The following is an 18,526-nucleotide window of genomic DNA, read 5'->3' as shown; positions in this document are numbered from 1 at the left end:
GCTGGGCCACGCACCTTGGACCTGCGGGTGGTAACGTCTCTGCTTGCAAAGAGACCGAGAAGCAGCAGGCAGGCACGCAGGCAAATGGGCCCGGTGGGTGCTCACCAGATGCATCGCGTGGTGGCCAGAGCCCCTCTCCCAGCTCTGATGGTTTGGAAACATTTGCAAAATGTATAGTTCTGCCACTGGGGAGAAAAAGAGTTGGTTAATGGATTATAGCAGGAGTCTTGAACCCTCAGCCAATGGGCCAAACGTGGCTCACCTCCGGTCCCCCTGGACCAACCCCTTTTCTCCTGACCACCAATCATTTGGTGGTTCCCCTGGCTGTTTTTGCAGTTTTACCCCCATTCTAAAAGGTGGAAATGCCTCCCCTAGAGCTTAGTTTCTGGGAGGAAGAGCTTCAGGCTTAAAGATGCTGGCATCTTTGGTATTTTGGCCCTGCCCCTTTGCCTCCAGCCCTGCTCACCACTGGAAGGTGGCCCCTGAGAGTTTCTTCAAAATGGATTTCGGCCCTCGGGCTGAAAGAGGTTCTGAACCCTTGGATTATAGCTTCTCTGATTATGTTCATACAGTTTAGTACAGGGCTCGGGAATGTGTAGTCCAACAACATTTAGAGGGCCACAACTCCCGTCGCCACTGACTATCAGCCATGCTGACTAGGGCTGATGAGAGCTGGAATTTTAATGGGTCCCCCAGCCCCTGATTTAGTATCATAGCAACCCCTTCCGTGAGGACACTCGTGGGTGAGAACCGCTATCTTGAGTGGCATCACTGAGAATGTGAAGGTACCAGTGGCTATTTGCCATGTTAAATCAGTTTAACTTCCATGTACAAAAGCAGGATACCTTTGAATATCAGATGATGGAGGCATATAGCGGGGGAGGTCTGTTGCCCTCATGCTTTTCTTGGGGGCTTCCAAAGAGGCATCTGATCAGCCACTGTGGGAAAGAGTTCTGAATCAGCAGGGCTCTTCTTGTATTCTTCTATTTTTACATATGGTTCCCAAGTGGTCTCCCAAGTGGGAACAGATCTATGCTGTATGCCTTCTAACCGTTCTCTTGGCCTTGTCTGATTCCCCCCGCCCCTCTTTACACAGTGGTTCCACTAGGAAGCCCAGGACCCATCACTCGGCATGAATCCTACGACAGCTTAGCATCCGACCACAGTGGGCAGGAAGATGAAGAATGGCTTTCTCAGGTATGGATGTTAGAGATGGTATGCTTGGCTCTAGGGCAGGAATGGGAACTTGTAGCCCTCTAAGTCAGGGGTGGGCAACATTTTTTCTGTCAAGGGCTGCATACCCTTGTGAGTATTTTGTCAGGGGCCACATATTGATGATGGGCAGGGCCAAAACCAGCAATTTGCAGGGATAGAGTGGATCACCCCTTTTCTTGCTCTTTCTGCCACTCTCTTTAAACATTTTCTCTTTCTCCACCCCCTTTTCTTTCTCTTTCTCCAACCCCTTTTCTCTCTCTTTCTGCCACCCCTTTTCTTTCTCCCTCTTTCTGCCACCCCTTTCTTTCTCTCTCTTTCTGACACCCCTTTACTCTTTCTCTACCCCCTTCTCTCTCTTTCCACCTTCCCCTTTACTCTCTCTCTCTCTCTCTGCCCATCCCACCCCCTTTTCTCTCGCTTTCTGACACCTGCTTTTCTTTTTCCCTTTTTCTGCCACTCCCTTTTCTCTCTTCCTCTTCCTTCCCACACAGTGGGCAGCCAGGGAATGGACAGATAGCTCTTGCCAGAGCTCTTAACTGATCGAATGCAGAGGGCTTTTGAAATAAGGCTAAGGGCTACAAGTAGCCCACCACTACTCTAGATGTTGTTGGAATGAAACTCCTGTCACCCCTGACCATTGGCTATGCTGGCTGGGGTGGATAGGAGCTGTAATGCAATAAGATATGAAGGGCCACAGGTTTCTCTTGTCTCCTCTAGGGCAATAGCATAGCTGCGTTTTCTTTTCTTTCTTTTTTGTGTGATTAAAATTCTGCCCACATTGGACCTATCTACGAGCTCTGCAATGAAGGTCATTTCAAACCATGATTGGGAGGAGGAAACTCCCACTGTCATCCACCATGGCGCTGCCATTTTGCCCGAATGCATTCTGCATTGTTGGGCTGGGCAGGTGGTGGATCAAGAACTCTGGGTGGATCTCTAGGTGATGTGGAATAGAACACCAATAGTTCAACCACGGCATCAATTAAACGCCTCCCACCCCAAAACAACACACCCAGAATTAGGGTGACGTTAACAGCTTGGGTGAAAACAGGGAGTTGGTTTTGGGGTGAAAAGAATGAGATTCTGATACAGAAAACAAATTCTTGGGCTGAGCATGTGCTTATAAGCAACCTGTTCCTGAAGTCTAAGTGGAGAGGGACTGTAGCTCAGCAGAGGAAGTCCCGGATTCAATCCCCAGCATCTCCAGTTAAAAATTGGGTACCAGGTGATAGGAAAGACCACTGCTTGAGTCCCTGGTGATCCTCTGCCAATCACAGTGCTGAGCTAAGTGGACCAATAGTCTGGCCTGATGTAGGGCAGGTTCCTGTGTCCCTGAGTGCTTGTCTGCCCTGGCTCCAGTTGGTGAACCTCAGGGTCCACCCCAGAACCCACCCATGCTGTATTGCAGCAACCAAAGACATCAGCCATCTAGGGTTAGTATTCATGAAGTGAAAATTCCCAAGTGATAATCCAGTGGCCACGCTGAGCTCACCCCTCTGCATAATCCAGGGAATTCCATTAATCAAGTTCTGAGGGGTGTCAGCATTCAGGGTGTACGAAATACTCACCCCGTTCCATTTTCTGGTGTCTGCTGGGGGGGGAGGTGATCCGCCCCCCCCCCCCGGAATCCTGTCTGGCAGGCTCCACTCTGCAGCGATTCTGCAGGGCCGTCAGCTGGCTCCGAAGCCCCAGCGATACGGCCGCCATTGCTGTATCATTGGCTGGACTGACGTACTGCGGACACAAATGGCGTCGGGCGTAGCGGTCGCCATTTGCGTCCCTGCTCTTTGATGTGATAGGCTACATAAATCTTTATGTAGCCTATCTCGTGAAGGAACAGCAACGCAAATACGCCATTTGCGTCCCTGTTTTTTCACGCAATAGGCTACGTAAAGATTTACGTAGCCTATCATGTCAAAGAGCAGGGACGCAAATGGCGTAGCGGATGCCATTTGTGTCCACAGTCTGTCATTCCAGCCAGTGATACAGCAATGGCAGCCATATCGCTGGAGCTTTGGATGCGGTGGCAGGCAGGATCCGGCCGGCAAGGGACTTCGCGGGGAGGCGGAGGTAGGAGATCCAATCCTCTATGGATCCAGCCTCACTGGGGTCCGTGGAGGATTTCTTCGACATCCCTAGTCAGCATCTGCCAGTGCATCTCTCCCTTTCCAGATCTTCACAGAATTCCTTTCAAGCGGGGGCGCTGAACCTCTTTCAGCCTGAGGGCTGCATTCCAGTGGTGCGGCGGGGCCAACGGCCAAGTGGGCAGGGCCAAAAATACTCCCCCCCAAACGAGCATATTATAACTTCAATCTTTTACTGCCAGGAACTGAGCCCCGGGAGAGGCATTTTAGCCTTTTAGTGGGGGGTGGGGGCGGGGGAACAGCACAAAAGCCAGGAAAACATTGAATGACAGGTGGTTGGGAGGAAGGAGCGTGGCCATCTGGGGAGCCCCAGTGGGCCGGATTGGGACCTGAAGAGAGCCAGATTTGGCCTAAGGTTCTCCCCCCCCGCTCTAGAGTTGCCAACAGTTAACAAGGGGATGTTGATAGCCATCACATTTTGGATGCCCACTGGCGCGTAATGATGTATATTTTAATGAGAACACTCAGCAGAAGTCTTAGGGGATGCTCAAGGAGTGTTTAGGAACGCCTAATTTTTGCCAAGCGGTAAGAGCATGATTGCGTCTCCTCGGGACACAAAACGTGCTCACGATCCCCGAGCCCAGACGCTTTAGATTAAAGCCTGTGGTGCGTGTATGTTTTTCCAAACAGAAGTGTGGTTCTCGATGGCAACAGCATGAGGCAAAGAAAAGCTGCCCTTCGCTTCCACTTCTCAATTAGATGAATGGGTAATGAGTGCTGTCAGTGGGAGTAGATACAATATGTTTGTCCTGCGCACGGCAGGGGAATGAATGGGAACATCTGGCTCATGCCCTCGGTGAAATCGCACAGGCATCTGTTTACCTCTCGGCTCTGTGGAGCTGATGGTTTCGAGCTTAAAATACACAGAATGCTTCAGTCGTGGCCTAATTTACATAGCGGCAAAGACAGCCTGAGTTACCCGTATGACAAGGGGACGATGTGGATGGAGAATGGAGTCAGTCGGCATGCACTTCCTCCTAGGCTCGGAAAGAATTGCCCCACAGAAAGACTGTGTGATAAAAACATTTAAAAATAAAAATTGCTTGTTGTAATAATCTCAAGTCACCTAGAGCACTGAGGTTCCAGCATCAGCAGAGACAAGGGCAAAACCACGGAAACTCATCTGTGCAAATACAAAGCTAAAACTGAGAAGGGTGAAAATGATTTTGGAAGACCACATTCTGTGTCGATTTAGATTTGGCGGCCTTTGTCGTGTCCCTCTGCAAACATAGCAGTTTTTTCCCCCTTTCCGTTTATGAAGTTGGAACTTGTCACCTGTGAAAAACTCTTCTTCCTATTCTCCAGTGCCAGATTCCTAGGACATTTTTGCTCCCCCCACCCATCATTTTGAATGCTGCATTTAACTTTGCTTCTTTTCTGGATTCCCTTTTTTGTTTCTTTGTTTGGGCAGGGGGAGTAGTTTTTTCGATCACTTTAGAATTTATTTATGTAATGAATATATTTTCAACGCTTAGTTTCAGCATTGATTTCAGAGTGGATTGCAACAGCTTAAAACACAGTACCGTATTCTTGGCAGTGTAAAACCCAGGTGACAAAATAAAACGACTGTTGAAACGGCAAAAAACAACTGTGCGTGTGCGCCTTTGAGAATCCTTTTAAAATGCATGGGGGAACAAATGAAGTCTTTCCCTGGCACCTCAAGGATAACCAAGCAGGCAGTCAAATTCCCCTGGGGAGAGGCCTTCTTTGGATGGGGTGCCACAACTGCAGTTGCCCTCCAGGGCTGGCGTCAAGGGCAGGCATGAGCGGGCACCTGCCGAGGGCCCACACCTCAGCAGGGGCTCGCTGACAGTGGTCCCTGGTGTTGCTCCTCCTCTCCGCCCTTGCAACCTGCCTGTGCACCTGATGCACCCAGACAACGGTGGCAGTGAGAAGGAGGAGCGAGAGACGCCGCGGCCTCCTTGCTCCCTGGCGCTCTGCTGGTCTAGCAAGCAAGTGGTAGCAGTGATGGGGAAGAGGGGGAGGAGCCAGAGCAGCTGGTGACCATGGCGGGGAAAAGGTGGACTCACGGAGGGAGGGGGCCCGTGGAGGGTGCCTTGCCCAAGGGCCCTCCAAAGCCAGGAGCCAGCACTGATGACCTTTCTCTGGTCATCACCTGGCTCACCCCGATGGCGGCAGCACCCGGAGGAGAGTGTCGGCAGACGTCTCCAGTATGCAGTCGGGTCAACATGGGAGCGCGTGTTCCCTTAGGTTAAAAGAGTTTCAGTTCCAGCCCAGGAATGGGGTGAAATCTTTGGCCTCAGGAAGAAACTCTTATAGTGCAATCTTATTTTATTTATTTATTTATTTATTTATTTCATTTCTATACTGCCCAATAGCCGAAGCTCATCTTATATATGTCTACTCAGAATGAAGTCCCACTGAGATCAGTGGGGCTTACTCCCAGGGTAATGTATATAGACTTGCAGCCTTTGTTGTAGGAGAGGGGGTGGCAGTCGGAAAAGGGCTTAGGAACCAGGCAGGCCGTCGGACGCAGGGCTGCTGCTGAAAACAGCATTCCCATATCCCATTCTTCGCCCAGAACACGTAGGATCGCGTGCTGTTCGTTGTGACGTCCCCACTTTCGCAGAGTCCCTTTGGCTGCCCCTGGAAGGGGCAGGGACATGCGCAGTGTGATGATGTCTCAACATTAGCTTCAGCAGTCCATATCACGGGGGGGCGGGGAGAGAGAGAGGGAGACGGAGAACTCCACTCAGGGCTGCCATAAAAACGGCAGCCCTGCGTTGAGCATATCATGCCGTTCTCGCCTGAGAACTTGAGGGTGCTTCATTGTTTGCTCCATGCAACGCTTCTGGGTTGCTGTGGGACTGGTGTAGAAGTGGGACATGTCCACAGCACCCTGGCCCACTGGGCTCGGGCCTTGGCTGTGGCATTCCTCCATCCAGCCCCGCCCTAACCCTGTGCGGGTGCGTCTCTTCCAGGTTGAGATTGTGACTCACACAGGACCCCACCGGCGCTTGTGGATGGGCCCACAGTTCCAGTTCAAGACCATCCACCCCTCTGGCCAAACGACCGTTATTTCCTCCAGCTCTTCGGTGCTCCAGTCCCACGGCCCGAATGACACCCCACAGCCTCTGCTGGACTTCGATACCGATGACCTGGATCTCAACAGTCTCAGGTGAAAAACAACAGCGTTTCTTTAGTTGGCATGGGTTTGTTTCCCCGTTCTCCTCCCTCCAGCCCCACCCAACCAGTAGCTGACCGATCAACCCCGTCCGTGGACCCCGCTGTCAAGATGGAAAGTCTCTTGGCGCAGCTCGCAGGTCAGTTAAAGAAAAGCACGCGTGCAGGACCGTCCCTGCCCACCGGCTGGCAATCTCAAAGGCACGGCGCAAAAGGAAAAAGGCATGGGGAGGGAGGAGGAAAACAAGCCAACCCCGCACCGGTTCTTCAAGTGACAAAGTTCTTGGAATGACCAGCTGGGATGGGAACAGCGCTGGGAGCCTGAGGGAGCAGCTGACAGCTACCTCTAGGTGGCAGTTGAGGGGGGAGAAGAGCCAAAGGCCGGTGGTCTCTCAGCAGAGCCAATGGCATTGCCCTGCTTCCCTTCTCCCCCTCTGCTGCAGCCTCAGGGAACGACGGCTGCCTTAGCGGCCCACTTCCATCGCCCCGCATCTTGGCTCCTTCAGTTTTGCTCCACAGCAAGGACGAACGGCTCTGTCCAAAGCCTCTTTCGCCCTATGTGCTGGAGGAGATAAGGAGCCTGAGGTGTATGTATGTGGAGCAGGGGCGGGGAGCCCCAGGCCCAGGTCTGCCCCCGCCTGCTTCCCCAGAGGGGCACGCCCCCTTCTCCTGGCTCACACATTTCCCCCCAGCCAGTGGAGGCTGGTGGCTTCGATGTCAGTGGGGCAGCGAATCCGCTCCGCGTTTTGGCCAGAACCGGTCAGGATGCCGAAGGAGCTAAGCTAGCCAAGGGGCGGAAGCCTCCAGTGCAGGGACAGGGCCTGGATCCTTCTGCATCCAAGCATCCCCAAAGACCCCTTGTCCTCACGGGAAGCAATGGCCCTTCTCCTTGCTCTCCCTGCTGCCGTACACACTGCAGAGGTCCCGGCAGTAAGAGCTTTCAGCAGAAAGCTGCCGGCATTTTTTTGTACTTTGGCCACACCCACTTGCCTTCAGCCCCTCCCAGCCCTGGAATGCAGCCCCCGAGAGCGTCTCTGAAATTGAGTTTGGCCCTCCGGCTGAAAGCGGTTCCCTACCCCTGATGTGGGGGCTTTTGCGGGTTAGACGCTGCATTGGAGGCCAAACAGGGAAGCCTTTGTGGGCGAGCCGTGGCCCTGGGGCCTCTAATTTGCTTCTGTCAGAGCACAACAGCCAAAATACCCCCCCCCCGACCCACTGAACTGAAAACCACTTTTGAAATCCACGTGGCCCTGCTAACGTGCGCCTGCATATATTGCTGTTGTATTTGTTTATTTATTCATTTATTTATCTGTCACATTTCTATACCACCCCATATCCAAAGCTCTCTGGGTGGTTTACAGAAATTAAAACATTAAATACAATATAAAAAGTTTAACAGCCATTTACATAAAAGCACACAGACAACATATAACTAAAAACAACTTTGAACCGTCAGTCATCCCCAAAGACACACCCAGGACCTTTGTATCTTTCCTTTCCCCTTCCAGGATAATGTGTATTATCACCCCACCACCACCACCCACCACTCTGGTCCTCAAGCTGAACTGAGTGATGCCTTGAATAACCTTCTCATGTGTAATTCCTCCCCCCACCCCACTTGCTGTTACTACTGGACAAAACTGAATCATATGGTGGAAATGTGTTTTTAGCTGCTCCTTTTCCAGGAGCGATAGCATCCCAGGATAACAAGGCAGAAGCAATAGCTGGTTTGCAACTTCTGTTCTTCCTCGGAGTGACTCAGGACCTGACTGGAGGAGAACGTCGCCTCTTTGAACCTGACATGTCCTTTCTGGTTGTTCTTTGCACCGTTCTAAGAATTTAGAATGTGAAACCACGAACAGGCGATCGCTCTATTGAGAACACACCGAAGGGAACTTTGCTCACTGAGCTCAAGCTATACATGGTTTCTCTCCCCTCGTATCCTCCCAAGAACCCTGTGAGGTAGGTCAGGTTGAGAGGGCATGACTGGCCTCTGAGGTCAGTGAGCGTCATGACTGAGAAGGGATTTGAACCTGGATCTCCCGGTTCCTAGTCTTGCACCCTAACTGCTATGCCACACTGCCTCTTGGTATGGCGTTTCAAACTTCGGCCCAAGCCGTCCCTGTTTCTACATGCCGACTCTCTGGAGAAAAGCTGCCCCTGAGTGTGTACAAAGTGCTGCTGACATATCAGAGCAGATTTGGGGTCACGCGACCCAGCTCTCTGGTAACTGCTATGGCTACAGGCAGCCCCTGCACCTCTCTTTTTTGTGACTGTAGCATTGCAATGTTTTTCTGGTGTTTAGGCCTAGCAACCAATCGTGTCCTATATTTCAGGATCCAGCCCGTTCGCTCCGAACCCGTTAGCATGCCGGGGTCGTCGCGCCCAACATCTGACCGCCGGGGAATTTCTGCAGCAGCCGATGCTACCTCAGGTAGGAAAGCGTGCCTGCGAACGGATGTTTCTGGCTTTCCCGAGGCGCCGACAATCTTGTGCTGACTTCCCGTTGCCAAACTCAACCCAAAGATGTATTTTATTTTATTTGCCGCACGGTGGTGATGTGATAGAAAAGAAGCGTCCCGGCCCTGCTTGCGCGCAGATCGCAAACCAGTGCGTGTGAGGGGAGGAGTGAGGCTGAGGCCACCGTGGTGTCTCTATCGGACGTGCTGGGAGGGCCGCCGGTGAACACGTGATTGGAGGGCAGGGCCCGATCCGTGGGCATGGCAGGAGCAGCAGCAGCCGCGTCACTGGCGGGGCAGAGCCAGGCAAGCCCGCATGGCCATGGGAGCCAACCTCTTGAAGTGTGGCAGCCTCCGCCAGGAGGTCTCACAGCCCCAGAGGGCTGGGAGAGTAGTAAAGGGCAAGTCCCCTCCGTTTTCAACTCAAATGCTTACTCCCCCCAAAAAAACACCCGGGAAGGGTTTTTTCCCCCCTAAGAGTTTGACTTGTACACATAGCTCCATTTCTCGTCACTCCCCTACTCTCCCTGCCCGGGCCTTCTCCCAAAGGAGAAGGGGGTAACAGGTGGAAAAGGGGTCCCTTTGATGCTGGAGAGCCCCACGGGCCCCCTCCTTGGCTAAGGGTAATGTGCAGAGCACAATTTCCTGCTGGGGATCATGGCACTTGCCATTTGCAGCCAAGAGGCCCTGGGGGGTCTTTCCTGCATCGAAGGAGCTCCCCCCCCACTTTCGACCCTCTCCCACTTTAGGGTCTTTGACCCTCTCCGAGGCCTTCTTGGGAAAAGGGAGAGGAACCTGCAAGGAGGGAAGCTGGCAGAAAGGGGCAACCTCCGTTTTGATTCAGAGCCCACTTGAAAGGCATGGCTGGCCTATTCCAACAAGGGGGGGGGGTTGCCTTTCAAGCTCACCCCCTTCCAAGACTTGAAAAGCCCCACAGTGCTTGAGGAGTGACAGATCATGGTGAGCAGAGGAGAGTGTTGGGGTAGAGGAACGCCTCGCTTGGCATCTAGTGGTTTTGTTGCTTTCTCCATGTTTTAGGGTAAGTCTGTGACTCCCTACTTGGCTGATCATCTGTGGTGAGTTAAGACTCTCCTCCAGAGGACTAGCACGGAAGTATCTGTGAACTGGAAGGCAGTTGCTTCTTTTTCCTCTCGTTGTGCGGGAAGGGCTGACGTAATGTGTTTTGCGGGCAGATGGGTTAGAAAGAAGCTTTGTGGAGTTGGACACTGGGTGAACTTGCACAGTGCTGAAAATGAACACATGCTGCTCTGAGGCAGAATGCACAGTTATGCTCTTTCCCGTTCACTTGTGCAGAAGCAGGCTTTTCAGCAATATGGTGCATTTTGTAGTGAGGAAGGATGGGCAACCCCACCTCTCCACCAGCCAAAACTGTTGTGTTTTTACTTTGTTTTTATGCTGTGTTTTAAGTAAGATTTTGTTAATCGGGATGTATTGTTAACCATCTTCAGTTCCAAAATGAATGAATGAATGAAAGCTACCTCCAGTATCAGAGACAGTATGCCTAGGTACACCAGTTGCTGGGGAACGTGAGCGGGAGTGTGCTGTTGCACTCGTGTCCTGCTTGCAGGTTTCCTGTGGGCAGCTGGTTGGCCACTGTGTGAACAGAACCCTGGACTAGATGGACCCTTGGTCTGATCCAGCAGGGCTCTTCTTGTGTTCTTAGAGCAAGAGACCTCCTTCCCTGCCATTGCTACAGCTGCATCCTAGTGTAAGTGAGTAATGTGTGTATGGGGTGGCGGCGGCTTGGTTTGGAAGACTGATGTCCTTTACCAGTGCAAAACTCGTATTCTGAACCAGGCCATTCCAAAAGTTTTACAGCTTTGCTAGTAACGAGGAATGAGTCACCTGTCCCGTTTCTTTTGACTGTCCATGTGGGAGTGAAAAACAGCAACTCGACATGAGTGGAGCACAGGGCTCCCATGTCCTAAACCTGCAGCCACAAGGAGTAGCAGAGGAGCGTAAGGTTCTGCTGGGATGCTCAACAAACAAACAGAACGTATTAGCAAAACACAACCACAGAGCCTGGAAAATAATGATACTGGTGAGATCTCTCTCCGTCTCCTGTTAAGTCCCTGCAAACGGAGCATCGTATCTGTGTAAGAAGTGCCTGGGAACGGTCCCTGCATATCAAGTGATCTAAGCAGACTTCCCCCTTGGTTCGGAGCCCAGCTCGGGAGGAGTCTCTGGAGGTAGAATCCAAGCTATTATGACTATTGTGATCAATCAGCCAGGTCCTAATCAACGCCTAGTTATCTAAAATAGAGATCTTGGTTGAAAAGAACATGTCATTTTCTTAGTTCTTAACTTCCTTAATCTCCAAAGTCTACTTCTGCGAGATATGGAGAGTTTATCATTGACAGGAATAGACAACATGTTAACTCTATTGCTGACGTGGGTTCCTTTCTCATCCTATAGGTTTGCTGACTGCTTTTTTTGTTCCTTTGATGCTAAGCAGCTCCTGGAACCCTTCCCAAGGGAAAGGACTGTAGCTTGGTGGCAGGGCACTGACTTTGCGCACGCAAAGTCCCAGGTTCAGATCTTGCCAACCCCAGTTAAAAGGATCGGGTCGCAGATAATGGGCAAGGCTGAAGCTGGCTGGTGGCAGCACCTGGAATCCTTGACCCTTAGCATGCCAGAGAGGCCCACCACTGATGATACTCGTGGGACCTCTTTTAAATTTGCTCAGACATTACTTCCCCCTCCCTGTCCCCTGCAAGCACTGAGTCAGCATCTTGGTTTACCTCCCAAAGCTCTGGAAGTGGAGTTGTTCACGGTCAGAAAACATGGGTGCCACCACAACAATTTTCTGGGAGTTGTCATGCTTCTTCCCCCTCTGTGTGCATGCGCACGCACGCACACACACACACAATGCCCCAGAGTGACTTCATTTGACTTCCAGGGTATGGGGCACAGGGAACCAAGATGGCATCTGGAAGCCAGTTGGTGCCAAAGCAACAGAAAACAAGAGTTTAAAAGTTCTTAGAAGGGCCCCCCCCCCCCGCTCCCAACAAGGAGGGTCTGTAAGATGGATGGGGAACCTCTGCGGGCCAGATTAGACCCAGGGGCCGGAGGTGCCATACCCTTGCCGTAGGACATTCCAGCAGCCAGAAGGGCCAGGACCTAAAGAGCTGCCCAACCCAGCAGCTTGAGTGGGACTTTGGGCTTGTAGTTCTCAGACACAAGGCTCTTGGGTTCATTGGCAAACTGCTTTTGAGGGGACTCTCCAAAGCAATTTGAGATGCTGTACAAGTAACAGGATTTATTTATTTATTTTCAAATTAATTAAATTCAATTATTTACTTTTATATATTTTTATTTTTTTATATATTTTTTTTGAAACTGAGCGGGCTCTCCAAAGCAATTTGAAGTGCTGCACCGGTAATAGGATTTATTTATTTTATTTATTTATTTTGATTTGTATCCGGCCTTTCCACCAAGACAAGTGGCACTCAAGGCAGCTTACCATCATAACTAAAACTTGATTAAAACAATCATAGAATCAGTGCATTTAAACTGCAACAATAACAGAATAAAAACAACATCCAGTCCAATAGACCCACCTGTTTGTCAAAGGCCTACTTGAATAAAACACTCTTTGCCTGACAGCAGAAGGAGAGAGAAGGAATGAACCTACACTTCCTCTGCAGGCGGTTCCACAGTCTGGGAGTGGCCCCCGAGAAGGCTGTCCTTCACATCCCCCACCAAACGTGCCTCTGAAGGCCACAATCTCAAAAGTAGGGCCTCTCCCAAAGGTGGGAGAATGGAATAGGATGGGTTGTGCTCTGCTGTTCGAAGTGGAAGGGGGAGTCAAAAATCCACTAGACTTATCCAAGGCCTTGTACACACTTAAAATGTACGCACTTTAAAAGTACGCACTTTAAAAGGCCATGGAGCTTGGCCTTTGCAGAACAACCACAAATTCTAGTCAAAATCCTCTTGCTCTGAATGCATAGTTAAACTGGACTGTTGACCCCCACCGCCACCCCCGATTTCGTTCTGCAATATCAAGTGTCCCCATTTTGCTTTCTTACATGGCTGACGTAGCTCTTGCTCAGTGCTGTTCTTGTCATCCTTGCTGTTCATGCCTTCCATAGCACTGTGAGAAACATGTGCGCTGGCTTAACTTTGGTGCCTGGGGTCATTGTTCCCAGGCCCAAGAAAGCACTCCTCTGATAGGTCCGTTCTGGGGCAGCCTCTGTGATTCATGGCAGCACCATTACCATATTTCTTCAAAGACGAGGACAGTGCAGTCTTCCTTTTTAATTCAACTGTATAGCTTACGAAGGTTTCCGCACTGCTAGATTTTCTCTGGCAAAATCTCTCACAAGTGGAGTTATTAAACACACAGCATTAGCAAAAACACTTGGGGCTTGAGGAGGATTTTAATCTGTAGTGATTCGGAAATCCCTGGAGACTGCTGATTGGATTGAGGTTTAAATTGTCAAAGGAAACTGAAACACATAGAGAAAATTGATTTGTGAAAGTTGTTTAAAGGGGACTGGGGAGGGGAAGCTTCCAGTCCCCCTCCCTCCTCTCTCTCTCCTTTCTAAGGAAGCAAAGTTTTTAATCCAGGCACCACACAAGCTGCCAAGTGTATTTATTGAAATGTTTTAATAATTGCTTTTTAGTCCAGTGTTTGAATAATGAATGGCCTTCTGGGCAGCTGGTCTAAGCCAGCAGCTCAGAGGATAAGGTGCACGTTATACAATGGGAGTCATCGTAGCCGCTGTGGCGAACAGTTTGAGAGGCGAGCGGGGATATCCCTGGTTCCAGTCTCGTCCCTGCCCATAAAACATACCTTAGGCGAGCCACTTTCTCTCGGCCTCTGCTTCCCAATCTGCTTTCACACAGAAAGGCACATGAAAGAACCACTCCAAGCCTTATCTCGCTCCGTTCCATTTCTCCTTCTCCCCCTCTCCCCCGCCAGCGCTTTTCGCCTTGCCAGACTCTGACAGTGGGCTGGGGAAGTCCCTGAAGCGAAAGATACGGGGTCTTTCTTGATGTAAAAATTACACACATACAGTGAGGTCTGAGCTGTAGACATCTATCAGAAAGGAACCGGGAGACAAGGGGCTGGAGCCAAGGGACAAAGCCAGGCGTCAGAACCAAGGAGTCAAGAAACATAACCAGGAGGCAGAACCAAGGAACAAACTGAAGCATGTCGGAAACATGAAGACCACAGTTTCTCAGGCAAAGAAACAGGAAGCCTCTTACAGGCCTTTCCTGTTTGGGAGGGCCCAGTAGGCAGGGCCGCTGTAGTGCTTGAGAATACTTCACTGCTCTGGACAACGCTCAAAACTGCAGCTCTGGTGGCTCACCACCGAGGGCAGTTGCACACCAAGCCGAGAGTTGCCGGTTCTAGGCTCCTGATGCACATCCCCCTGGCTGCTTTCTGCATGAACGGGGCAGAGATGTGAACAGGGCTGTTCCCTGTTATGGTCAGTTTGTCACATTCGTTAAAAGCCCTGGAGTTCCGTCACACTGGAATGCCCCACCACCACCACCCAAGAAGCAGAACCCAGGGATTTCCAGATGAGGAGGTGGAGGGATGCAAACGTGGCCTGACTCAGTTCTCGGCAGCTCCCCTTGAATTGGATAGGACCAAGTACGGCAGCTGCAAAGAGGGGCACAGTTAAAACAGGACAAGACTTCCCTGTTCTCCCAGGCTTTTAAAGCCTTTTTAAAGAATATTGTTGTATGTTTGTGTTTTATTATTTTAGCCCTGCAATATGGTTTTACCTCTTATACCCGATAATAGTATTTTATGCTGTGTTGGGCACGTTTATTAGTTTCAGACGTTACGACAATGAAGATGATGACATTTTGAATTGTGAAGCTCCTCGAGAAATTGATTTTATGAGGTGTTCAATAAAATGAATACATAAATACATAAATGCAATGCAACACCAAGGCCCTGCATTCAGACGTTCCATTTTGGGGTTCCTATCTACCGTTTTTAAAATGTACGTGCGAATGCAACTAGCATGTGTCTGCAGATGATGTGCGTCACATCAGTGCATTTGTCAGGGACTCCCAAATTGAGTGTATACTCATTGGCCAACCTGGTGTGCACCTGCATGCTATGTGAAATGGCCCCTGGAGAGCTCATTTATTTTGCAGGCTCCAAGGCCAGTCGGGCTGTTTACGTCACCGACGCAGCGAGAGCGGGGAACTCCCCCAATGGTTCCGGAGAACCCTTCGGTTTCTTCGTGTGCCATGGACTTGTTCCCGTAATGCTTTTAACATATGTTCCTATATTAAGATTGCCAGCGTCAGTAGTTGAGGTTATGACAAGCAAATATACGTCTGCACTCCAGCAGTGATACGGCTCTGCTGTTACACCTCGTAAGTTTGCTGGAGAGAAGATGGAAAAGGTTGTCAGTTGACCTTCTGACAGTCATATTTCACTGGGATTCGGCCATCTAGCAATTTGGGTTTGGAGTGGAGTTTCGATTAGGGAACTGGCGCTTTTGCGTGCTTTGCTTTGGTGGAGTTCTGGGTTCTTTCCAGCTGGCTCCCCCACTGGCTTGTTGCAGGAGCCATGTAGAGCTGACGTTGCGGCGGATCCATAAGGTTTGCACCAAAAGGATCGGCGAATTGTTGTTGGAGCTTTAGTATAATTCAGGCTGGGGAGCTTCGAATTTGGGGCAAATGTTCTCCCCACCACCAATCACAATTTAAATGTTTTATGTGCGGGAGTGGCACAGTTTCCATGACGGTTGCACCAAGCCAGTATCTACGCTTGTGCTCTGCCGCTTCTGCCCTATTTTTCTCTTAAGCCTAATTTCATTCTGTCATTTATGAGAAGTTTGTATATACCTCACTTCAAGGAGTCTGAGTTGCACCACAAACCGGGTTGCACCGCCTGTCTCTTGGAGAAGCTGTCTTTCACTGATACTGCCGTCCAAGAGCCATGGTGCAAAGTAGGTTCTAGCCATGTAAAAGAATGAACAACGCCATGAAGCTTTGGGCACAGCCCAATAGAAGTAATCACATATTCTTCCAGTTTATCACTGCCTGCTAGAGTGGCTATGTGTCCTACCTTACAGAGGACAATGCTCTCTTTGAAGTAGGGATGGATGAGAAATTTGTTTCTGTTCATTTTTGAGCAGGATTTACCGAGTTCACAGCTTCTGGACCAAACATGGACTCGGACACCATCTGCAATCAAAGTCTGTACATTTCCAAGCTTGCAATGAGATTTGTAGACCAAAAAGAATGTGTTGGACAGCACTCGCACATTTGAAAAATGGGCATGAAAATATGTGCACAAATACACTTTCAACGGGAGACAAATGCGTACATTTCAAAGATGCACACAATCGATGCATATATTTGAAAAAATACACACAGATTTTCATGTGAAAAGAAAAAAAAACAAAGCTCACAATCTGATACAGACACGAAACAAGCTTTGAGATGAAATTTCGGACACCTCAGCAAGCTTGGGATTTGTAGGAAGAGAGAGCAGCAGGGGCCTTGAGATTGCCCATCCACAACTGTTATCACCTGGACAACTGACTGAGCAAGGAGCACAAGTCACCTGGTTACAGCCTCCCACTCTCCCCATGGTGAGATGTATAGTATTTCTATTGAACCTATAGTAATTATTTCTAAATTTGAATATCTCTGTCAATAAATTAGCGTATGCAAATGTCACGCACATCGGCATCTGTCCTCTCGTTTGACAAAGCCAACAAAGAGCCGTGTGGCACCTTAAAGATGAACAGATTTAGTAGGGCATAAATTTTTGTGGATTGCCGTTCACTTCATCAGATGCCTCTTCTTTTGTGATGAATTTCCTCTTCTTTGGCAAAGTGTAAGTGGCCAGCCTGGTTTCCATCATTCTCCCTTTTCTCTGTTCATTGTCAGGTCCTGTTTTTTCTTCCAGCGGGGTGGGGGAGCTTGGGTGAGGTGCCCTTGGAGGGGATCTCCCCTGGGTAGCCCACCTCCTTGCCTTGTGTCCCACTTGCTCACCCTGTCCCCTTCTCCCTTGACCTCGCCTCTGGAGCCCCCGTTTCTAAATGGCAGCAAACAGTTAAGCCCAGCTTTGAACAGGAGAGCCGCTCACTTCCAAACAGCTTTCTTCTGCTGCGTAACGCGGCATTCTACAGTAAATATCCCAGCTTCCTGCTGAGGCTGCCAAACGCCGATCCAAAGTGGCTTTATGTTCTTTGCGACGACTGTTTTATTGGGAAATATCCCCCTCCCCCGCCATTCTTTATTTTTTGAAAGGTTTGTGGAGGGTTAATAGGTCATAAATTTTTACTGCCCGTCCCGAACCAGGAAGTGATTCTTCTCTTATGGCCCGTGCGTTCTGAGCCTCTTGCGCTCCTCTGAAGATGCTTATCTGGCCCTTTGATTGCCTGTTGCTCGGAGATACGGCTAGAGTGGCGCCTTCCCTTATCGAGGCCCATCGTTCCGTCTTGCCATCCGAAAGTCGCAAGTGTGTGTGTTTTATCTTTAATTGATCCTGCAGAGCATTTTATTGCTCTCCTCTCTCTTCCCCTCAACATGGAGGACGGCTCTCTCCCTTTGTGCTTGACGCAAAGGCAGCCTAACCGATCCGAACAGGACGGTTTGGCGTTGTTGTTCTTGTTGTCGTTATTACTGTTTTATTTTATTTTTTAATGTAACTGGGTTCTGGATATTTTGTATTGTAACAGCCACTGTCCCGGAATCTGGAAGGGCAATTGATAGAAGGGGAAACAAGCTCTTCTCCTTTTCGTCTCTAGTAGCGAAGGTGGGAGAAGAGCCATTCTCCATCCAAGGACTTGGACAGCCACAACCATGCAGAGAGGGCAATACTGGGCTGGATGGACCAGTGGCCCAACTCAGTATAAGGCCGCTTTGCATGTTCGTACTTGGGCTGCCAGCTGTCTCTGTTAGTTGTAGCTCTGGGACCTTGCTTTGTGATGGGCCGCAGGAGGGCCTGCAGTCTGGCACTGGTAGGTGATGTCAAATAGCTGTAGGCAGGAGACGTGGTCCCCAGGCAGCCTGGAGGGCAGAGGCTGGATCCGGCAGCCAAGGCCGGAGAGTCTGTGTTGCTCCTCACTGTGACTAGTCCCTAAGCCTGAGAAACTGGTTTGACTGGAAAGGTTTGTTAAGACCTGGTATGTCTCCATTGGCTTGTGAGGCCACCTGACAGTAGCCCTGGCCAGTGTTGGGGTAACTTGGTAGGAAAAGCATGCAAGAGGTCCCAGGTTCAATCCCCGGCTTCTCCAGGTACAGCGGGTCCTGCTTGAGGCCCACTGTCAATCAGTGTAGACCAGTGAGGACCAAACTTGGGCAACTTGTGGCCCTCCAGATATTTTGGCCTACAACTGCCATTAGCCCTAGCCAGCATAGCATGAGGGTTCATGGGAGTTGTAGGCCAAAACATCTGAAGAGTCAGAAGTTGCCCTTCTCAGTCACTACAGATTGAGGAGGCCCAGTGGCCTGAAAGGGTATACAATTCCTTCCTATGTTGTCTAGAAAGTACCTTTGACCCACAGAGCTTAGTCTGGCTGGCTGAGGGACCAGAGTGCTGGAGGTGTAGGAAGT

At 50.2% G+C, this 18,526-nt stretch overlaps 1 protein-coding gene across 12 annotated transcripts in view; it reads left to right on the top strand.

The window, feature by feature from the left end:
* BCAS3 (BCAS3 microtubule associated cell migration factor) overlaps positions 1-18,526 on the top strand; it is a 583,990-nt gene that overhangs the window by 293,054 nt on the left and 272,410 nt on the right. For all 12 annotated transcript variants that reach the window (XM_084823239.1, XM_084823238.1, XM_084823242.1 and 9 more), the window contains 3 exons: positions 1,097-1,197; positions 6,302-6,498; positions 8,840-8,937. In XM_084823239.1, coding sequence (XP_084679365.1) covers positions 1,097-1,197; positions 6,302-6,498; positions 8,840-8,937 — 396 coding nt within the window. The remainder of the gene's footprint in view (positions 1-1,096; positions 1,198-6,301; positions 6,499-8,839; positions 8,938-18,526) is intronic.

This window comes from Heloderma suspectum, chromosome 16 (assembly GCF_057233095.1).
Source record: "Heloderma suspectum isolate Gila_16-S chromosome 16, 16-S_ref, whole genome shotgun sequence".
In the NCBI taxonomy this organism is placed as follows: domain Eukaryota; kingdom Metazoa; phylum Chordata; class Lepidosauria; order Squamata; family Helodermatidae; genus Heloderma; species Heloderma suspectum.
Note: the sequence above shows the minus strand (reverse complement) of the source record. Positions and strands in the feature narration are given on the sequence as shown.